General features: G+C 52.6%; 1 protein-coding gene across 1 annotated transcript in view; it reads right to left on the bottom strand.

Moving 5' to 3' along the window:
• The window catches only part of PYGB (glycogen phosphorylase B), a 56,708-nt gene that overhangs the window by 11,746 nt on the left and 23,736 nt on the right, over positions 1–21,226 (bottom strand). Inside the window, exons 3-14 of the mRNA XM_044748011.2 lie at positions 20,188–20,266; positions 17,703–17,806; positions 13,801–13,932; positions 11,660–11,771; positions 11,153–11,235; positions 8,862–9,005; positions 8,141–8,233; positions 6,453–6,599; positions 5,478–5,641; positions 4,406–4,520; positions 3,080–3,181; positions 2,311–2,458 (exon numbers count right to left, since the gene is read on the bottom strand). Of these exons, the coding sequence (XP_044603946.1) occupies positions 2,311–2,458; positions 3,080–3,181; positions 4,406–4,520; positions 5,478–5,641; positions 6,453–6,599; positions 8,141–8,233; positions 8,862–9,005; positions 11,153–11,235; positions 11,660–11,771; positions 13,801–13,932; positions 17,703–17,806; positions 20,188–20,266 (1,423 nt within the window). The remainder of the gene's footprint in view (positions 1–2,310; positions 2,459–3,079; positions 3,182–4,405; positions 4,521–5,477; positions 5,642–6,452; positions 6,600–8,140; positions 8,234–8,861; positions 9,006–11,152; positions 11,236–11,659; positions 11,772–13,800; positions 13,933–17,702; positions 17,807–20,187; positions 20,267–21,226) is intronic.

The raw sequence follows: 21,226 nt of genomic DNA, 5'->3' as shown, positions 1-21,226 counted from the left end.
GCAGACACCAGGGGGGGCCAGGGCAGTGGGGGGTGCTCCTGAGACAGCCTGGACTGGGAGACAAAGGAGACGGGGCCACAGGGAGCTGCACCCGCTGGGGAAGCCCGCAGCTGCCCTGGAGCACCACGAAGCCCTGACTGGTGGCGCTGGGCAGTGTGGCTCACTTAGATACGAACGACAAACATGGCTTTGCAACAGACAAGGAAAAGTGCAACCAACCTCCCTGAGAGAATCTCCAACCTGAGACGACCGTCAGCTTGGATGCTGAAACCACGGGGCCGAAACACAAGCCCTCGGGGAGAGAAGGCAGCACACGGGAGCCCGTGAAAGGAGGACTGGCAGAACACAAGAGCAAGAGGGCACAACTGCCAGGCACATGCGCAGCCTGGTTTTGGGAGCCAGGAGCCTCTCAGAAGGCACCGCAGACGCACAGAGGATGGAAACGAGAAAAGCAGACAACATCATGGAAGAGGGAAATAGCTGTGGAAGTGCAGAGAGAAACCGACAGACTCGAAGAAGACAGGCAGGAGAGAGCACACTCCTTGCTGGAGGCCCAGGAGAAAACCAGAACAACGGCACCAAACAAGCGTTCAAACGGATTTCAAGAAAACTCCCCAGAAAGAACATAAGTTATCAGTTGACATTTTCAAAAAGCATCCTGGGCGTCAGGGAAAACTGACCACGACAGTCAGCATCAAGACACAGCCAAGTGAAATGAGCACCGGCAGCGGGAACAGCTCACTCACAGGAGCAAGACCCGCCAACAGCCCACCCTCCAGACAGCGCAGCGCAAGGACCTAAAAGACACTCAAGGAAAGACAGCAAAGCCGAGGATGTCACCTTCAAACTGTCCTTCATGTTGAAAGGCCACAGACTGTTCTGAACAAGCAAGACCTTGGGAGTGCAGGTCACAAGAGCAGTTGTGAACTAGAGGGAAATCGGGGCAGATGGCTGGCTCTGCAAAAGGGCTGTGGGCGCATGGAACGTGCTCATCTGCAGCCTGACACAACTCAAGTCAGGGGCAAGGCGGCAGAGCAGGGCGTCCGCGCTGTCTGCTCTGACCACGGAGCAACCTGTGCACACAGAGGCAGGCGGAGATGAAGGAGCAGAAATGAGCATGGGCCCCCAGTGGCCTTGGGACAGCCGGGAGTCCCAGGGTGTCATTACAGCGAGCAGGCCCAGCAGACGTGTCACATGTGCAAAGCACAAAGGCACACAGATGAGACGAATGACTGCAGATGGGGCCAGAGCAGGACAGAGGGCCTGGCACCCCTGACTTCAATCTGCTCCTAAACTGGGGACCAACAGGCCCGTTCAAGCAGGGGACTCAGGGGAAACGACAAATAAAATGCAGAAAACCACAAGTGGAAACGAAAGACATAGCAAAGAAAACCAAACGAGGTTGCCGTGAACCAGCTTTTGGCCAGGGAAGCACCATGAAGCAACTCCCTGGCGCGCACAGGGGGTCCCCACCAGGGCCTTCGACTGCAAACGTCATCTACTCTGCTCCTAAGTGTCTCACGGTGACCGGATCCGGCCCCTGACCGGCCCACTTGCTGGAACAGGAGACCTGATGATCTTGGGAGGCGCTCTGCATCTTGAAAACAGCATGTGTGGTTTCTCTGCTTTTCAAAATTAATGTTCACTTTATTACATTACAAAATTTTGAAAACCAAACTTTTCGTAAGGTTTTATTATCTTATTTATAAATGTAGAAAATCATCATGTAGACTTTGAGGAGATCTTAGATTCCTGTTTGCTCTCATAATTAAATGCTGCTTAAACAATTTAAGGTACACGTATAAATTTGACATATACTATTTTACTTTTATAGGTGTACTTTAAATGCCTCTAGTAGTAAAATCTTTCCAAATAACTCAAGACGAGTCTAATACAGGTGACAACTAAATTTAAAATAAGAACTAAACAGAAACCCAGCTTTCAAGTCCCACGAAGCCCCCAGCCACCAAGGCCCGCGGACTGCCCAGACCCCAGCTGGGGGCCCGCAGCCCGTGGCTCCTCGGAGGCGTCAGCTGTCCAGCTGCCTCCACAGCTCAGGCTGGGTCCCGACCATACTGGAGGCACAGCTCGCCTCTCACTCCTTTGGAACCACTCTGGCACTGAGCACACACAGAACATAAGGCTGGTGCTTAAAATCAACGTGCAATGTCACCCCCCACTCCCGCCCCCACCCCAGGAGGAAAAGCCTGGGTCTCAGGGCGAGCTGGCGAGAGCGAGCTGCGGGGTCCCAGGGAAAGAAGGCTGGTCGAGGACGCAGAGGTAACTGAGCAGAGGCCCGGGGGCACTCACGGTTGTACAGGGTGACCACGTGCAGGCAGTTCAGCAGCTGCCGCTTGTACTCGTGGATCCTCTTCACATGCACATCGAACATGGAGGAGGGGTTGATCTTCACCTTGTACTCCTTCTCCAGGAAGGCAGAGAACTTGAGCTTGTTTTCCTGGGGAGAAGGAAGGAAAGGACAGGTGGACGGTTCACAGGAATGAACCATACGAGTTCCCTGAGGCTCGACTAGCGTTCCGGCTTCCCACCCAGGCGGGCCTGGGTAAGCGAGACCCGGGAAGCAGGTACGCACCAGGGGTGGCAGAAGTGAGCAGGAAGCCAGACAAAAAGCAAACCTGGAGAGAAGCGGAGGCATGGAAACAGTAAGGGTGGCTAAAGAAGACAGCGGGACGCAGCTGCGAGAGGAGGAGGAGATAAGACTCCAACACGAAGGAGCACTGCGGGCCGCTCAGACCATGGCAGGCACAGCGGAGACAAGTGGGAGCACTGGCATCTCCGGACCAGTCCGCGTTGGCCAGCCATCGCCCATGTGCTCTGGAGGGTTTCCGCTGCTGTGGCCGGCCTGGCTGTGAGGCCAGTGCAGCAGGAGAGGTTCCCGGGCGGATGCGCGGCACACGGGTGCAGAGGTGCAAAGATCTGAGGCGGCCGCGAGCACGTCCCTATGCACCAGCCTCCCTTCAGAACCGGGTGAGGGCTGCTCAGTGCGACCCTGGGTCTGCACTCGCCTACCTGCTCAAGAGCCGAGCAGGGTGGGAGGACCTCATCCACGCGGGCCTACCTGCTTGACCTTGGCCACATCCCTGATGAGTGCCTCGTCACTGGCCAACGGCAGCAGCTTCTTTAGCTGGCTCAGGTCGGTCAGGAAACCCTCCCCAATTTTCTGAGGAATTGGAAAGGGACACATAGTTTCTGCTCCTCCTGAAGACGGCCCTCCTCCCGTTTTGTCACCCACGCCTCTGCTTCCCTCTGGGGTCTTTCCCTCCCCTGGGCCTGGCCGTGGCCTGCTTCTCTCTCATAACACCCCACTCTCAGCCAACACCCCACACCTGTGGCCTCGACCACACGGGCAGCCCTGCCCTGCGTCTTCAGCAGACCTGGGCGCGCTCCCGACTGCTCTGCCAGCACGTCCAGCCCCGTCAAGCCCAAATGACCACAACAAACGCACAAACCTCCCTTGCCCCTAACACAGGCCCAAAATCTGGGGGCCCACCATGGCCCAGCAGTTCCTTGCTGCCTGAGCCCTGTCTCCGGCCCATCCCCAAGGCCTGCACCCTCCGCACCACGAGCTAATGGAGGCCTCCCCGTGCCTCCCGCCCTGACCTGGGAGCTCGCCCTCTCTTCTCCACACCACAGCAGGGGGCTCATTTCCCAGTGAGCGTCTCGTCAGGTAGGCCCTGCTTAAGTCTCCCTGTTCCTAATTTAATGTCAAGAGGAAAACTCCCGGCCTCCAAATACCTTAGCCATCTTCATGGCCTGTCTTCACTCTGCCTGCCTCACCCAGCGCAGGGGCTGCACTGGTGTTCCAGGCCCTGGGTGGGCCAGCATCCCCGGCACAGGGCCTTGGAGCAGAGACTTGCTACGCCTGGCGCACTGCTCCAGCTACTTTCTGTTAGCTCTTTAGATGGCGCTCCACTGTCCCCTTCTCAGGGACACCCTCCCTGACACACACAGCCCAAGATGAGCAGTGTCCCCACGCAGGCCCTGCCTCCACAACCGCCTGCGGCATCCTCGAGTCGCACACTGCCTGGCATCTAAGAGCACTTGCGCCTTTCCTTCCTGAGTCAGCACAGGAACAAGTCAATAACTACCTCATCTCCGGCTCACAAAACCCCTTCAGGCTGGGCAGTCCCAACTCACCCCCTCCCAAAGCCCAGGACCTCACTTCTCAACTCCTGCCGCCCGGCCACAGACCGACTGCCCAGCCCAGACCAGTGCTCCCCTGACTGGGGACAGCAGCTGAACCCCACCCCATCCCGTCCAGGAGCCACTGCTGGCCCACACACAAAGGAGCAGATTGCTGCCGCTCAGTGCCCACTGGCAACGGGCCTGACAGCAGCAGGCGAGCAGGCAGCGCTCCCTGTGGACTCAGAGGCAGCCGGCTCACCTCCACGATGGTGTCAGCCAGGCCCGGGTTGCACAGGAGCAGCCACCGCCGCGGCGTGATGCCGTTCGTCTTGTTCTGGAACTTCTCTGGCTCTAGCTCATAAAAATCCTTAAAGCTAAAAACAGAGAAAACAGGCAATAGTCATAAATTCTGTGTTTTGAACAAGATGAGCAAGAGAACATGAGGAACTTTTAAGGAAATCCCCTGGAAGATCCTGCAGCTCAGGTTTTCATTCCGGCATGCTCTGAGAGGAGTGGCATGCGGCACGCGCTTTTCAAAGCCCTTCACGCCTGGCCATGCGGTGAGGGGCTAGCCATGACCGCACAGGGGTGGAGCCTGGCCGTTTTCCAGGATGGTCCTAACAGTGGAGAGTGCACAGGCTTTAGAGCTCGAGATACCAGAGGTCATTGTCCTCATCTGTAAAATGGGGCACACCCCACTGAGAAGGTCACTGTGGGGATTAAAGAGCGTCCCATATGAACCCCTCGGGCCGGCACTGGGAACACACAAGGCTCCACAGGGACAGACCTGCTCTAGGGGCCACCCAGCGCTTGCAGGATGTGCTCAACTCTGGTGTGCAGCGGGAAGGATGGAACCCCGAGGCCATGTCCCACCAAGAGAGGGATGGGAAGCACGAGATCTGACCTAAGAATTCCTTCTCCCTCTCGGTTACGAGCCCCCACCCATCACGCCCTAACCTCCACCCTGTCCAGGCCTGCAACACTCATCCCCAGGTGGGGTGCTAGTGGCACTTGGCCAGCAGCAGATGGCTCCCAGAGCAGAGCCTCTGCCTGCACAGACCAAGAACACAGGAAACAGGAGGAGCCAGTGGGCACAAGACGGCTTGGCTCCCCAACATCACCTGGTGAAGCAGAGCTCTCAATGTCCCCGACCACCAACCAGGGTGATCTGGGCAGTTCAGTCGCTGCCCACAAGGGCAGCAGGGTCACGCTGTGGAGCATGGACAATGTGCCTCAACCACTGTGCATATGGGGGTTGACAGTCCCTCAAGGCGGGTCTGGGGTCGCAAAGGCAGTGTGCCCCAGCTGAGGCCCACGCCTGCCCCACTCACACTGACTGCTTCACGATCTCCGAGTGGATCCTTGCCACGCCGTTGACAGCGTGGGTGCCGATCACGCACAGGTGGGCCATGTTAATCCGCTTGCAGTCCCCCTCCTCGATGACAGACATCCTCCGCAGGCGGTCCACATCGCCAGGGAACAGGGCGGCCACGTGCTGTTTCCAAGTCAGAGAACCATGAGCAGGAGGGCAGGGGATTCCAGGGGCTCCCCGACGGAAGTTCTGCTCCGTCCAAGAAAATCCCGGGGCTGCCGCACCCCAGACCTGCACTCAAGCACCCTGGACGTGTGTAGGGCAGCTCGTCCCACACCCCCTCAACCGGGCGCCGGGCCGGCCGGAGGACTCGGCAAAGCTGCTGTCGAGGCAGACGGGAGGGCTAGTGGTGCTGGGGCCATGCCATGGGACTTATTACCAGGAAACGACAGGAATGCTGTCCCGGTTGGCCAAAGTGGGGCTTAACAACATTTTGACCAGTGAGAACAGCTACTTTTTCACCAAAAGGTTAAAAAAGTGAACTATAACCACACTTGATTCTAAGTTGCCCTGTTCTTGTACCCTTCTCCTCTCTCTGGATAACAGGGAAAGACAAATGGTGCTTTGTTTTCAAATCACCCACGATGTCTCAGGACAAAGGCCTCTGGCCTTCTGGAAACAGACACATCTAAACTCTGCCCGAGGTGGAAGCGTTTTCAGATCTGAACCCACAACTTCCACACACACAGCAGGGGGCTAGACTGGGGGGGGGGACTAGCCAGCAGCTCTGCCAAGTGACAGCCCCCAGACCGCAAAGTCCCCTGCTAGACAGCGGCTATTCCATTCAGGAAGGAAAGCAGCTTTGCCAGGCCAGGCAATTCGACGGGGGGGCGCCCATTGGTGTGGTGCAGCCCACCACCTCCGCACCCCCACCACACTGAGAGGGTGGTTACCGCGGGCACAGCCAACCCCCGTCCCGGCAGGCGGGGCTCACATCCAGGTGCCTCTGGTTGATGGCATAGATGATGTCCAGGTGCCTCGGCAGCAGCTTCTCAAACATCGACACAGGCCAGCGCTCCAAGGCCTCCGGCAGCACAGTGTGGTTGGTGTACGCACAGGTCTTCTTCGTGATTTCCCAGGCCTAGAACATTCCAGTGTGTTTTGTTTAGAAACAAGCAGCTCTTCTGCCAGATGCCTAGGCAAGGGGGAAGTCTAGGATCAAAGGCAGACTTCACATCCCCCAGAAACGGGCCCAGCTGGCCACAAGTCTCTGCTCTCTGGCGCCTGTCTAGAACCTTCTCAAAACCCAAAACTGAGCCCTGTACCCTTCTCTTTCCTGACATGACCCACGTATATTTTACATGCTGACCCAGCACACACACATAAATGAATAACGCTTACCCTACCACCTAGGAATCACCCCAATTTTTTTCTTTTGTAAACCATTTTTTTTTAAAGATTTTATTTTTTCCTTTTTCTCCCCAAAGCCCCCCAGTACATAGTTGTATATTTTTCATTGTGGGTCCTTCTAGTTGTGGCATGTGGGACGCTGCCTCAGCGTGGTTTGATGAGCAGTGCCATGTCCGCGCCCAGGATTCAAACCAATGAAACACTGGGCCGCCTGCAGCGGAGCACGCGAACTTAACCACTCGGCCACGGGGCCAGCCCCCTAAACCATTTTTTATTAGTAAACAAAACAGAGCACCAACCAGTTTTCTGCTTTATTTCCAGTAAACTGACTATACATTCACGTCTGGAGAACACTGATAAACAGTGTGGCCCTGCCCTCTGCTGGCCAGGAGCGGACAGGACCTGAGTCGGGGCTGCCCAGCCCCACCCAGAAGTACACCCCACAACCAGAGAGGGCTCTGGGTGCTATAAAATGGGGTCAAACTGCTTTCTGGTTTTATGGGTTGGTTTAGTTAAACTAAAGTGGATCAAGAAAATCCCACTAAAGAATCTAGGACCAAAGTAAGTCGAGTCAGGAAAATAAACCTACAGATACGTAAACAGTGTGTTTTTTTTTTAAAGATTGGCACTTGAGCTAACAACTGTTGCCCATCTTTTTTTTTCTTCTTCTTTTTCTCCCCAAATCTCCCCAGTATACAGTTGTATATTTTTAGTTGTGAGTAACTTCTAGTTGTGGGACGTCGCCTTAGCGTGGCCTGACGAGTGGTGCCATGTCCGCACCCAGGATCCAAACTAGTGAAACCCCAGGCCAGCGAAGCGGATTATACGAACTTAACAACTTGGCCACAGGGCCGGCTCCAACAGTGTGTTTCTTTAAACATAACACTCCTGGGTTTTTAGCCACAATTCTATGATAAGAAAAAATATGCGAGAAGCTCAAAGAAGTGTCAGAATCTTTTCTTCTCTTCCAGAAAATTGCTCTTCTGTGTCCTTGCACCGCTGCTCCCACTCACTGTGTCCTGGTCCCTTGGGAGAAACCCAGACCCACTCCTGGAGCATCCTTCTCCTCCCCATGGCCCTGTCTTTCCAGGAACAATGTCCCTCTGTTCTCCCAAGGTCACAGGGGAGAGGCCTCCCTCAGGAGGCCTTCTAGGACTAGCTGAGTACTCATGACTGTTGCTGGGATAGGCTCGAAGGTCAGGGGAGCACTGTCACCTCATGTGCCCAGGTCTGTGGGACTCCATACCCCGTGCCCTTGTCCTCAGTGCTCACCTTGTCCCAGTCCACTTTCTCCACGTCCACCAGGATGCGCATGAGCTCGGGGATGGCAAGGGCCGGGTGGGTGTCATTCAGCTGGATGGCAACCTGCAGTTTACACATGGCAATCCCTTCAATCCCCCAGCCCTTGTGTGTGCCACGGTGGTTGGCGTGCACAGAACTGGGGTCCTCAGCGGCTCCCCCAACCCCGGGAAGCCTGGTCTACAGGACGGTCAGCAGGAAGCAGACAGCACCACACCGGGGCTGGGCCTAGCGTGAAAACTGACCGAGGAGCAGGGGCAGGGCCTGGGGGGCCACAAGGAGGGACCAAGAGGACCGTGTGGGCCGGTTCTGCAGCCAAGTGTGCTCTGCAGCAGGAGTCCAAGAGCTGCAGGCCTTCTGCCCCCGAGGCCTCGTTGATACAGAGCTCTTCCTGACTCAGTCTTCCTTTCACCTCGGTTATGCTGGCTTTGCTTAGAAATCACTGAGCTCAGCCTGCCACACGTCGGGTTTTGCCCACAGCAGATTTTAGAGTCCCTTGCTGCCTCGACTCCTAAGTGTGGCCCTGATCGGGGAGGAAGGGGGCCCGACCCCTGACGACAAGTAGACTGAGGTTAGGGGGTGCTGCTGTCCCACCCCAGCCCCTTCCCGCCCACACCCTGGCCTGGAGGAAGAAATCGAGCCTGAGAACATCCTGTCCTTCCACATGAGCTCAACGCCCCATGGACAAACGAACCTTGTCTGGGAACGTCTCGAAACAAGTTCTCACTGGATCCCGGCAGCCGAACTTGGAGGACTTGAAGCGGCGAATGATGTCCTGGAGGGTGGCAGCCACCACAAAGTACTCCTGCTTCAGGCGGAGCTCCTTCCCCTCAAAGAACTGCAGACACAGGACAGCTCTGGCATCAGCAGCTCACCCACCCAGGCCACGGCCTCAGGAGGCCCCCCAGGGCCCAGAACGGGGTGCTAGGCTTGGGGGCCTGGCCCGGAGACTGCAGAGATGTGCACACGGATGAAAGAAGAAGCACCCTTGAGAGCCCGCATGGTGCTGACACCTCGATCCCACCTCTGGAGCCAGAGGCAGGCGCCTGGCTCAAGGGCGCAGGCAGCTCTCAAGCAGCCTGACCTGCATATGACCTTCACACAGAGAGCAAGCACAAGCGCAGCAGCAGAGGCTCACACTGGCCTGTGGTGTGCTGCAGGCAGGAAGGTCTAGTCCCTGTTCATAAAGCCTCGCCAAGCACCAGGAATGCCAGAGCCACCCGGAAACACACTCTCCAAAGTGCGGGTGTTATAAAAATGCCTTGCCAAAGGAAACCAGGAACAAAATTAAAAAAAACCCACCAACTGAGAGAAAATATTCACAAATCATATATCCGACAAAGGGTTGATTTCCAAAACATATAAAGAACTCACACAACTCAACAACAAAAAAATGAATAAGCCAATCAAAAAATGGGCAGAGGATATGGACAGACATTTTTCCAAAGATATACAGATAGGCAGCAGGCACATAAACAGATGTTTAACATGACTGATCATCAGGGAAATGCAAATCAAAACTACAATGAGACATCACCTTACACTGTTAGGAAGGCTATAATCAACAAGACAAAAAACAACAAATGTTGGAGAGGTTGTGGAGAAAAGGGAACCCTCACACACTGCTGGTGGGAATGCGAACTGGTGCAGCCACTATGGAGAACAGAATGGAGACTCCTCAAAAAACTAAAAGTAGAAATACCATACAATCCTGGTATCCCATTACTGGGTATTTATCCAAAGAGCTTGAAATCAACAATACAAAGAGACTCATGCCCCCCTATGCTCATTGCAGCATTATTCACAACGGTCAAGACGTGGAAGCAACCCCAGTGCCCACCTACTGAGGACTGGATAAAGAAGATGTGGTATATATATAAAACGGAACACTGTTCAGCCATGAAAAAGACAAAACCATCCCATTCGCAGCCACAGGGATGGACCTTGATGGTAGTATGTTAAGAGAAATAAGCCAGACAAAGACAAACACCGTATGATTTCCCTTACACGCAGAAGATAAACTAACACATGGACAAAGAGGGCAGATTAGTAGTTACCAGGGGGGAAAGGGGTGGGGGGTGGGCACAGGGGTGAAGGGGCACACTTATATGGTGTTTGACAAACATTAATGTACAACTGAAATGTCACAATGTTATAAATTATTATGACCTCAGTGCAAAAAAAATACATACATAAATCAAATAAATACCATTACCACATTAAAAAAAAATGCCTTGCACCTGAAGCTTCAGAACCTGCTCACAATCCCGAGGGGGGGATTGGCAGGATGGGGGGAATGGGAAAACATTTTGCTGTATGCCCTCCAGCAACAACGCCCTTTGCTACTATGTGTACATATTATTCTAATTAAAAAACATGCAACCCACTAAGATAGGCAAATTCCAGATGCTAAATTTGGTGGCTATGGAGAATGTGGCTGTGACCTTCATCTAGTACATGGGGGGCATGTGCTAAGAGCTTTTCAAATCATGATTGTCTCATCTCAAAGTGTCACTGCAAAATATGGACTGCTGTCCCCTTGACAAATGGATCATCCAACTCTTGGGGAAGTGGCATCATGTGCTGGAAGAGCAGAAACCAGCTTAACTCAGGTCTGTCGGGCTCCCAGGCCCTGCAGGCGGCCTCATGTGGAGTCGGCTCAGACCCAGCCCTCAGGGGCAGCCACGTATCACGGAGCAGCAGGTGTATGAGAAAGGCCAAGAAGCTCCCTAAAGATCCGCTCAGGAAGAGAGAGCAAAGAGGAGACGCTAACAGGCATGCTTGGAGTCAGTGGACTTCATCGAGGATGTCGTGCCCGTCCTCAGTCCGAGCAGCCACATGAGGGCCGCTGGTGGCCACTTACAGGCTCGCCTGACAAATGCAGGGCCAGCAAACAAGTCCCACCAGAGAACCCAGCCTTGCAGTTGACTTTTCTCCACTTGGAGAGGATGGCACAGACAGGAACTAACCCTAGGAGCTACTCACATTGTCATTCGGATACAGGACTCTAGAGATGTTCTCGGCCAGGTTCCTGTCCAGGACCGCCTCGATGTAGCCACCCACGTTAACTGAGGGCAGAGACGGGGAGGTCAGGACCTGAGAGCCTTCTCTCGAGACTCTCGGGTGCCTTAGACTGAGGTTTCTCACATGTCCCCTTAGCACTCCAAGGGCAAGCGCTCCGGAACAGAAGGCACCCGCAGAGCAGCTGGTTTGCCTGCCACACGCCCTACCCCGCAGAGCTGCGCTGGGAGCCATGCACCCTGAAGCACGCCAGGCCCCCACTCTCTCCTGAGGACGTGGGGGCCGACGCACACTGGCTTGTCCTGTGGGCCCTCCCTGGGGAGTCCAGGTACTCATGGGGAACCTGCCCTCTGCCCTCCCACAGCAGGGGAGCCATGTGGCATCTGCAGCAGTGAGAGGGTGGAGATGGGCCTGGAGCTGTGTGGAGTGAACTGGGGACAAGCCACCCAGACACAAGCCGGTGGAACGCACAGTCGTGGAGCTTGAAGTCATTGGGTGCCTTGGCGGACCACAGCCTCATGGTGTTAACGGTGTTATTCTTGTAGCCCGGCACTGGGGTGTCGTAGGGCATGGCCAGCACCACCTGGTCGAGGGAGAGACAGTCAGAATCGAGGTGACCAGAGATACCGTCCCCAGTCCTGGGTCAAGCCGGGTGGGGCAGCTCCAGCCTCCAGCCTTGCAGGAAGCAGTTTCTACCTCCCTGTTGATGGCCCACCTGCTCACCCTCTTCCAGCTTTTCTCCTTCTGCCCAAAACACACTCAACGCCTGTCACTCACGCCCCTCATGCCCTGTCACTCACTGTGCCCACAGCCCCAGCTCACTGATGTCCCGAGCCAGGAGCACCTGTGACAGACCACACTCTCGAGGTCACACTGTCTTGCCTAGCTTTACCTCCTTCAATACTGGCATCAACTTAAGAATGCCTCCTCAGCTCCTCAAGGGGCTGCTGTGGTAACCTGGCTCATGCTCCCTTAGCAGCCACTCCTCCCATGTCCTCGTGCTCTGCCCTCCACACCTTCCCTCTTCTCACTCAACTTTGCTTGAGCAGTCTCAGGACTCAGCTAACTACTGCCAACAGACGACTTCTATTTTCGTCCTCCATTTTCCAAGGTCTGTGGCTAGGCTCCCCATGTTGGACGCCTTCACCTCTAACCCTCAGTGAAACCAAACCAGCCCACACACACTGCTCCTGAAAGCACGGGATCTGCTCTCCACCCACGGGGCCTGCCATGCTCCCTCCCGATTCCCATCTGTCCAGAAGTATCAGCTTTGCTCTTGCCAAGCACAGAAGAAGTGCACCAGCCTCAAGGTCACTTCCAGCCCTCAGACTCCCAGATGGGACTCCTCACCCTCAGGCATGCTTATGGTAGCTCACGGTGCAACTGTGCAACTTTCCAAGACAAAGTCAGCTCTGACAGGCACAGAGGACTGCAGAATGGCACCGCCAAGGTAAAGCCCAGGGTATCTTCCCCTTCCTTTCTCCTCTCAGTCCTTGCCTCTGCCTCTGCTCCCCAACCCCCACGGCCTTGTCCACGCCAGTGACAAGCCCTGTAAATGCATCTCCAACCCCCTCCTTCCCACTCCACGGCCAGCCCTCCAGGTTAAGGCCCTTATCATATCCCACCTGGGATGCCGCAGCAGTCTCTGCGCCTCTGCACCCACACAGACACATTCATCTTCTACAAGCACATGCATTTAGAAACCAGATCCCTTCTCTGCTTTTTCAAATTAACTACTACTAATTACGGCATCGGAGGCTTCCACAACGCCGCTCCAGCCAGCTCCAGCCCCATGCGCCCTATTTAACACCTACGTTGCACAAAATCTGGATGACTCACCTTTGCACATCTGCCACTTCCCCACTCTCCCGGGCTCATGCATTTTTGTTCATCCTACCCCCACCATTAGACAAGTAAGTCGTACTCTTTACAACTACCCCTCTTCTCACGAAGCCTCTCCTGCTCATCCCCTCTGCCCCCTAAACCCACCAAGATGTGTGCTCTCTGCTGTCTCTGAGTCGGGCTAGACGCTCCACATTTGCGCCTACTATGCCTGATACCCCATTCAGCCAAGCACTCCACGCTTGTCCTGGTCCCCCCGTCAGGACCCACCTGGCAGGGGTGGCCTGTGCCCCACTGGGACTTCCGCCTACCCCTCTCCACACACCCAGGGTTCTGATGGCTCAGAGTAACTGGTGGGCTGCACCCAGGAGACACTACTGAGGCCAGTGGGACCAGGAACATGTGGCAAGGGAGCATGTTGAGTGCCTACTCTCTGGAGATGATAGGGGGCTCTTCATGTCCCCAGGGGATCAGTGCCCTGTCCCTGTCCCTGTCACAACGCTGGCCTGCTTGCCAGCAAACTGCTGGTCTTCACCGCAACACAGCTCCTGTTAACCCGCAAAGAGTGTGGCCTCACTTTCAGCATCTTCTGCTGTCTGGACAGCTCCTGATGAAGCGAATGAGGCAGGAAGCCCTCCCAGGTTTGGACCCGGAGTCAGGTCCCAGGGGAAGCAGCACGCCTCCCACTCCCAAAGGGAAGCAGACCGACAAGGAAGCATGAGCAGCACCCCCCTCAGCCCTAGGCTTCCCGGAACACTCGGGTTGGATACCTGTGTGTCCAGCCACCTCACGCCCTCGGGGGTGTGCTCCACTCTCCCATAGAAGTGCACAGGAAGCATGTACTCAGGCCGGGCTTTCTCCCAGGGGTTGCCGTAGCGCAGCCAGTCATCGGCCTCCTCCACCTGGAAAGGCACCAGCAGTGAGGTCAGTTCTCAGGAAGGAAGAGACAGTCCGAGGCCCGGGCTGAACTCGTCCTGGCCTGCACTGACCACGCTGTCGAGAGGATGCTGCCCCGCACTGAAACCAAACTACAGCCTGTGTACAATGCAAAGATTTCAATTCCAGTCAAGGCCACGTGTTTAAAAATTAACACTTTGGGGGCCGGCCTGGTGGCACAGCAGTTAAGTTCTCACGTTCCGCTTTGGCGGCCTGGAGTTTACCGGTTCAGATCCCGGATGTGGACCTACACACCGCTTGTCAAGCCATGCTGTGGCAGGTGTCCCACATATAAAGTAGAGGAAAATGGTCATGAATGTTAGCTCAGGGTCAGTCTTCTTCAGCAAAGAAAAGAGGACTGGCAGCAGATGTTAGCTCAGGGCCAATCTTCCTCAAAAACAAAAGTCAAAGAAACAGTAAATAAATATTAAAAAAAAAAATTAACACTTTGGGCTATTAAAGAAACAAACTCGGGGCTTTGGCCCAATGGCCGAGTGGTTGGGTTCACATGCTCTGCTTCAGCTGCCCAGGGTTTCACCGGTTCAAATCCTGGGTACAGACATGGCATCGCTCATCAAGCCATGCTGAGGCGGCATCCCGCATGCCACAACTGGAAGGACCCACAACTAAAAGTACACAACTATGTACCGGGGGCTTTGGGGAGAAAAAGGAAAAATAAAATCTTTATTAGAAAAAAAAAAGAGGGGCAAGCCCAGTGGCGCAGTGGTTTAGTATGCACGCGGCAGCCCGGGGTTCACTGGTTCAGATCCCAGGTGCGGACATGGCACCACTTGGCAAGCCATGCTGTGGTAGGCGTCCCACATATAAAGTAGAGGAAGATGGGCACGGATGTTAGCTCAGGGCCAGTCTTCCTCAGCAAAAAAGGAGGAGGATTGGCAGCAGATGTTAGCTCAGAGCTAATCTTCCTCAAAAAAAAAAAAAAGAAAAGAAACAAACTCATCTAAAATACAGAAAAATGCATCGAAGTAAAAAGACATTAACAATCACCTGAATTCAGCAACAAAAAGGAATGAAGTCGTGATGCCTGCTACAACACAAATGAATCTTGAAAACATTAGGCTGAGTCAAAGAACTGTATAATTCCATTTACATGAAATGTGCAGAACTGCCAAACCCATAGAGGCAGAAAGCAGAGCAACAGTCATCAGGCACAGAGGTGTGACTACAAATGGGCAGAGTTTCTCTCTGGGGTGATGAAAATGTTCTGGAAATAGAAGGTTACCCAACTTTGTGAATACATTAAAAACCACCTGACACCTCAATAAAGCTGTTATTTTTTTTAAAAAAGAAGGGCTCTGAAAGCCCACTGCTTTGAAATGACGCCCCGCGGCATGGTGCCGGGGCTGAGCCGCCCCCAGAGCGCCTGTAGCGGGAGCTCCCGCTCACCCTCTAGAAGACAGCACCTTTCTGCTAGGCCTTCCTCAAGGCAGCTTACTTTCCAAAAACTACACCCAAGTGGCATTCAAAATCAGTAAATACACGAAAACACTCCTGTCCACAGACTAACAATCCTTTGAGTGGACGCATTTGGTGGAGTTGCTTTTCCCACCACCCTGTGGAATTTATTCTGCTTGCAAGCAATGGAATAAAATAATTTGGTAGGGCACTGAATGAAGAATTATAAATATAAATTAACTAAAACTCAAATGAGATCAAGTCTTTTTTCTTTAAACTTAACAAACAACCTTATGTGTGCTACATCGAGGGTTGTGGATGGTCTTTACACAGCAGAAGTCGAGAGAGAGCACACGGGCTGCGACGTAAGCAGGTGACACAGCTGAGGCCACAGCTCCAATATGCACCTCTCCAAGTGCTGCTCGCAGGACTTCTGTTTGGTGCAGCACACAATCATCCCGGGACTAATACTGCCTTTTGATCGGGTGGCACGTCCTTGTACATCAGTAAGATTCTCCCACAGCAGAGCCTGGCCATCTCCCATACAGTAAGTGGTTCCATGGGTCATCTGCAGAGGCAGCATCTTCCCAAATACAAGAGACATTGGGGTCTCCCCTCCGGAGCCCCCCTCCCTGAGAGGCAGGCTGGCCTGTGGCCCCTGTTAGCCACACTGATGCTGTGCAACCACTGCCCACACTTAATTCTGCTATAGTTAAAATCAACTAAAGCCGTTCCAAATGACTGGTTCCCATGAAAACAGGGTGGGAGAAGGGTGAGTTCACCACTCACGTGTCATCCAAGGACTGTCTTTAAACTGTCACACAAGGTGGCAAGAGGTATAGGAACAAGGAACCATAAGAAAGAAGTGTCTGTGGTCAAACAGACAGAAAACACCAAAAAACCTTCCTGCTGTAACCATAACAACAAGTAGGCAAGGAGGAGCCTCAGTTTCTGTCTTACAAACACACACACTAACAGACTAGAAAAGAGCCAGAACGTTCAAAGAACACACATGTACAAGTATGGAGTAAGTCTGACACACACATACATACACAGAACTGAGTGAAACCAGTGGCATGCACCAGGAGGAAAGGTGCATTTCTCTTTTTAAGGTTGGAGAGAGCATTTCTATAAATTAAGCAATAGATACAAATCTGTTTTAAGTTTTCTTTTACTTTTAGCCATACTTTACTTTGCCAATTTTTTATTATGAGCATTTTCAAACACACAGCAATGTTAGAAGAATTGCCAGTGAACACTCACAACCACCACCTACATTACAGAACTGTTAACGTGCTACACTTGACCGTTTGCACATCCACCCATCAATCCAATAATTTTTTGAGCATTTCAAAGTAAGCTGCAGACATCTGTACCCTCCTCCACTGAGCACGCCAACATGCATGCCACTAAGTACAGTTTGTCATGTGTTTATTTTTAGGTTAATGTATACGATGAAATGTACAAACTAAAGAGTACTATTGATGAGTTCTCACAAATGCACATACCTGTATGACCCAAACCCCACCAAGATACAGGACATTTCATCACCCCAGTTGTCACCTTCTTCAGACTCTACTTACCCTTATGTTACAAACTTTTCGATCCTAACCCAGCCCTGGTTTACCTGTGACTTTTAGATCCCAAATTATATTAAATACACTATTCTCCATCCACGTAGAAGAGTAATGCCTGCCATTTTGAGGTGAGAGAAATGGCCACCTCGACTTGTGGAGGATGCTGAGCCTGTATTTTGAGATTACCTTTTTAGCAATGTGGTCCTGACCACCTTACTTAGCTGTTTGATGCTTTAGAACGAGGCTCACTCTTTCTAAAGGCCACTTTTCTCTGCAGAGTCTGTCCTCTAACCCCACAGGGTGCCGTCCCTTCACTGGTGTCAGGGAGTGAAGACAGAAGGTGGGAACAAAACCTACAATAAGTCTCTTTCTAATAACTCTAGGTCAATCGTCCCACTGGGGGTGAAACAGAGAGGGCCACCTTCTCTCTGCAGTGAGGTACAACAGGAAACCAGCACACGGACCATGGGGTCCTCACTCCTTGGCCTCTCCTGTAAGGCCCAGCCAGGCTCTGGGTCTCACCCTACCAGACTTCTCAGCCACCACGCAGAAGCTGTTGCAACGAGCTTGCACAAAAGCTCATAGGATTGTCCTGATGTGACCAACCTCCACTTCCCCTAGGACTGGCACGCAGTCTCTCCAGGAAGGAGTTTAAAGTAAAAAAAAACAAACTAAAGTGCCCCTGTCTCTTTCCTTGTGTGAATGAGAGCTGCAAATGAGTGAAAGAACCAAACCGTACCCACCTGCCAGCCATTGACAATCTTCTGGTTAAAAATGCCAAACTCATAGCGGATTCCATAGCCGTATGCTGCCAGGCCCAAGGTGGCCATCGAGTCAAGGAAGCAGGCTGAAAATTCCAAACACAAAGACCTTCTTGAGATCAAAGACAACCACCAGATGCAAGGCCCAGGGGAAGCAAGGCCCAGACACCCACGTTAAGTAGGCACTGGGAGGCCGGCGCCAGGGCACCAGTGGTTCAGTGGGGACCAGTTAGCCTCAGGTTCATGAGAAGGAAGACTGAGCTCCCTTCTCACCCCCTGCAGCTTGAGAGCCTGGGGCTATGACAAGAAGGCGGCACTGGGGGGGCTCTGGGGATGTGGGGAGACCGGAGGGAAGAGGTGAAGAATCCCACAGAAAACACCCTCAAACTCAGCACATCTCTAAATGCACGGGCCCCGACTGCCACCTTTCTCTTAGAGAGCTTGCCCCAGGCTGAAGGCCCCCCACCGCGCACCTTCTCCTCACAGTCCAAGCTGTCTGGACACGTCACAAAGTCTCTCCCCCACGCTAGTGAGGAAGGCACAGAAGCCAGGGCTGGGAATGGACATTTCACCATCCACAACGGCAAACATCCAAGGCCGAGGTGCCACTGGGCCCCCTGGAAAGTGGCTGGAGTGGCATGCCACCAAATTGAGCCCCTGTTTCAATCAAGATGCCTTGAGGGAAAAATCACAATGTTTTGAATACAGATCCAGAAGGCAGCTTATTCAACTTCTGGATTAAAAAGAAATGAAAAGAAACAACCTCCACACGAAACACAAGCAAATAAAACAGGTGCCCAACTCACCAAACAGGCCCAGAGCCCTGGGCGTCAGCCCTCTGCTAAGGGAGTGTAAGAAGATCCACAGAGGCAGGATCTGGGCCCCTGTTCTGAGGAAATCACGCTCGCAGGAGGGAACACCACACTCAGGCCACACAGGCTGGGGGTGCCCCTGGCCTGCATAGGCAACAGAAGTCCACGGCACCTGAGGGGCCCAGAGAGGAGGTGCCTGGCCTGGGAAGGCCAGGGCCCCACAGATGTGGCAGGAAAGGCGCCTGGGAGGTCGACAGGAATCAGATTGCAAAAGGCCTGAGGAGGGCTGAACTGAAGTGGACGGCCACGGGCGGGGGCTGCCCTGCTGATGGCCACCACCTCGGGTGAGGGGTGACGTTAGGCAGCCGCTCCAGTGAAGGAGACCAAGCGGTCTGGAGCTTGCCTGGAGCTCAAGAAAACACATTCTGTTTTTACTGACAGAGAAAGGACCAAGTGGGAAGACCATCACCATCAAGAGAATGTCATCGGGGGTACAGGGGACTGAAGCCTAGGGGCCCACGGTACACTGGGGTTCCCTCGGGGCTGCACTCTGCCCAACGGCCTGGACGCCACAATGTGGTCTGCAGGGGAGCGAGCCACAGCTTAACGTGTTCGGTACGATTGCACCTTCGTAAACTAAACCCGCAGACTAAGGCGAGCCCTGCCTTTGAGCAGGATGTCCACCAGGCTTTCACACCAGGGCAGGGAGATGGAGCAGGCCTTGCTAAACGTTTCTTTATACAGATCCTTTATAGAGATATAGAAATAGTGCTATTTTGTTTGAAAGGAACACATGAGGCATTCATAATTTTTGAAGAATTTAACTTAAAATTTAAAAACATAAACACGCACACTCCACAGATAAATTTTAGTGTGTGCTCCCTTTACAAAATGACAATTCCCTGAAGGGGCAGTGATGCAAAGTGGCAGGGCTCATGCCCACCCTCCCAGGGCCCCTCCACACACTAGGACAGCACAAAACTTGGTTTATCTCTGCCCCAGAAACACTGTGCCCACGAGTGGACAGTGAAATCAATTCAGCAAGACTGCTATTGTCACTGTGTTCTTAACCCAGCTCCCTCTCCCCAAAAAGACTGGCAAAGTGATTAAACAGAAAAAAAACAAAACAATACTAAGTACGCTCAGGGTGGTCCAAGAGAGCAATACACCCAAAAGGAACGGCTCTGTTATTTGAGGGCCATTTCCTGTTTACTGTAGCAGGACCAGCTGGCCGTAAGTTGGGCTACGTTCACAAACTGTGTGTGTGTGTGTGCGTGTCTGTGTGTGTGTGTCTGTGTCTACATCCGTGTTTCTGTGCTTCTCTCCATCTGTCTTTCTCCCAGTTACTGAGTTTTGGACAGTAGAGAGTGGCTGGTACACTGGAAAGCCCTTCCAGCACCAGTTACCCAACGATGGCAAGCTGGCTTCATAATTATGAAACACCCCTTGTGTGAAAGAGAACATTTAATTTTTGTTTATTTTTTCCACTGGTGGCAAAGATTTCAATCTGGAGAAACACTTCCCCATCCACTCTCAGGGACCAATTTACTTGACCGACCAGCAACGGGAGCACGGCTGCCCTCGATCTCACCATGTGACCACCACCAAGGCACCGCATCAGGAAAGACTCTGCCCTGGACAGGCATCTGGGTTACCTGCCAGCCTCCCCAAGCCTCCGTTCCCAAGGCCGGCATCCTCTTCTATTTCCTCGAGTTCTTCCAAGTCCAACCCCAACTGTGAATAAAAACAGAAGCATCATTTTAATGTTACCTAATATTGTTCCTCAAGCAATAAGTGGAAGGAGCTTGTGAGCTTTTATATCAAAGGTTAGAGCCTGCTTTCTTTTAGACTTGAAAATTCAATGTTAAATCTGGTGTTAAATCAAATGCACAAAAATGAAAGTTTCCAGGTATTTCAAAAGCTGCAAAACTACTTAAGAATTAACAGTCAAAATGTGACATAGTTTAATAGCCAAAGATATTTACTGCCAGGTTATTAACCTACTTACAGTGGACAGATGATAACACGTATCCTAAAAATTCTGAAACCAACGGTTTTAGTAATTGTCTAATTTCACACAGTCTAATGATATTTACATGACATCTTTTTAAACCAAAACTAAAAGCGCTTTCCCTGTGGCATTCCAAACACATTCAAGCAATCTTGCGAAACAGATATGGCATGTTAAAAATCAAGGAGAAAGCAATACAGTCGTATCTACTTCACTTGACTTAAAACCATTCCAGAATGCAGATCTTAAGGCTCTCAGTTATGATAGATAGAAAATTGTTCCATTAACGTGGCTTTAGTGTATTAAACTTGACAAACTGTTCACAATAATTATCTTGATCAGTGGTTTTCAAACTTTTTGCTTTCAGGAGGACCCAAAAAGCCATTGTTTATTGGGATTATATCTATCAATATTTATCAAATTAGAAATTAAAATGGAGAAACTTTCTTGTGTGTGTGAGAGGAAGATTCACCCTGAGCTAACATCCATTGCCAACCCTCCTCTTTTTTCGCTTGAAGAAGATTAGCCCTGAGCTAACATCTGTGCCAAGCTTCCTCTATTTTTTGTCGGTGAGATACCTCCACAGCATGGCTGATGAGTGGAGTAGGTCCACACCCAGGATCCGAACCCGCAAACCCAGGCCACCAAAGCAGAGTGTGTAGAACTTTAATCGCTTGGCCACA

Source organism: Equus asinus, chromosome 15 (assembly GCF_041296235.1).
Source record: "Equus asinus isolate D_3611 breed Donkey chromosome 15, EquAss-T2T_v2, whole genome shotgun sequence".
Classification (NCBI taxonomy): domain Eukaryota; kingdom Metazoa; phylum Chordata; class Mammalia; order Perissodactyla; family Equidae; genus Equus; species Equus asinus.
Note: the sequence above shows the minus strand (reverse complement) of the source record. Positions and strands in the feature narration are given on the sequence as shown.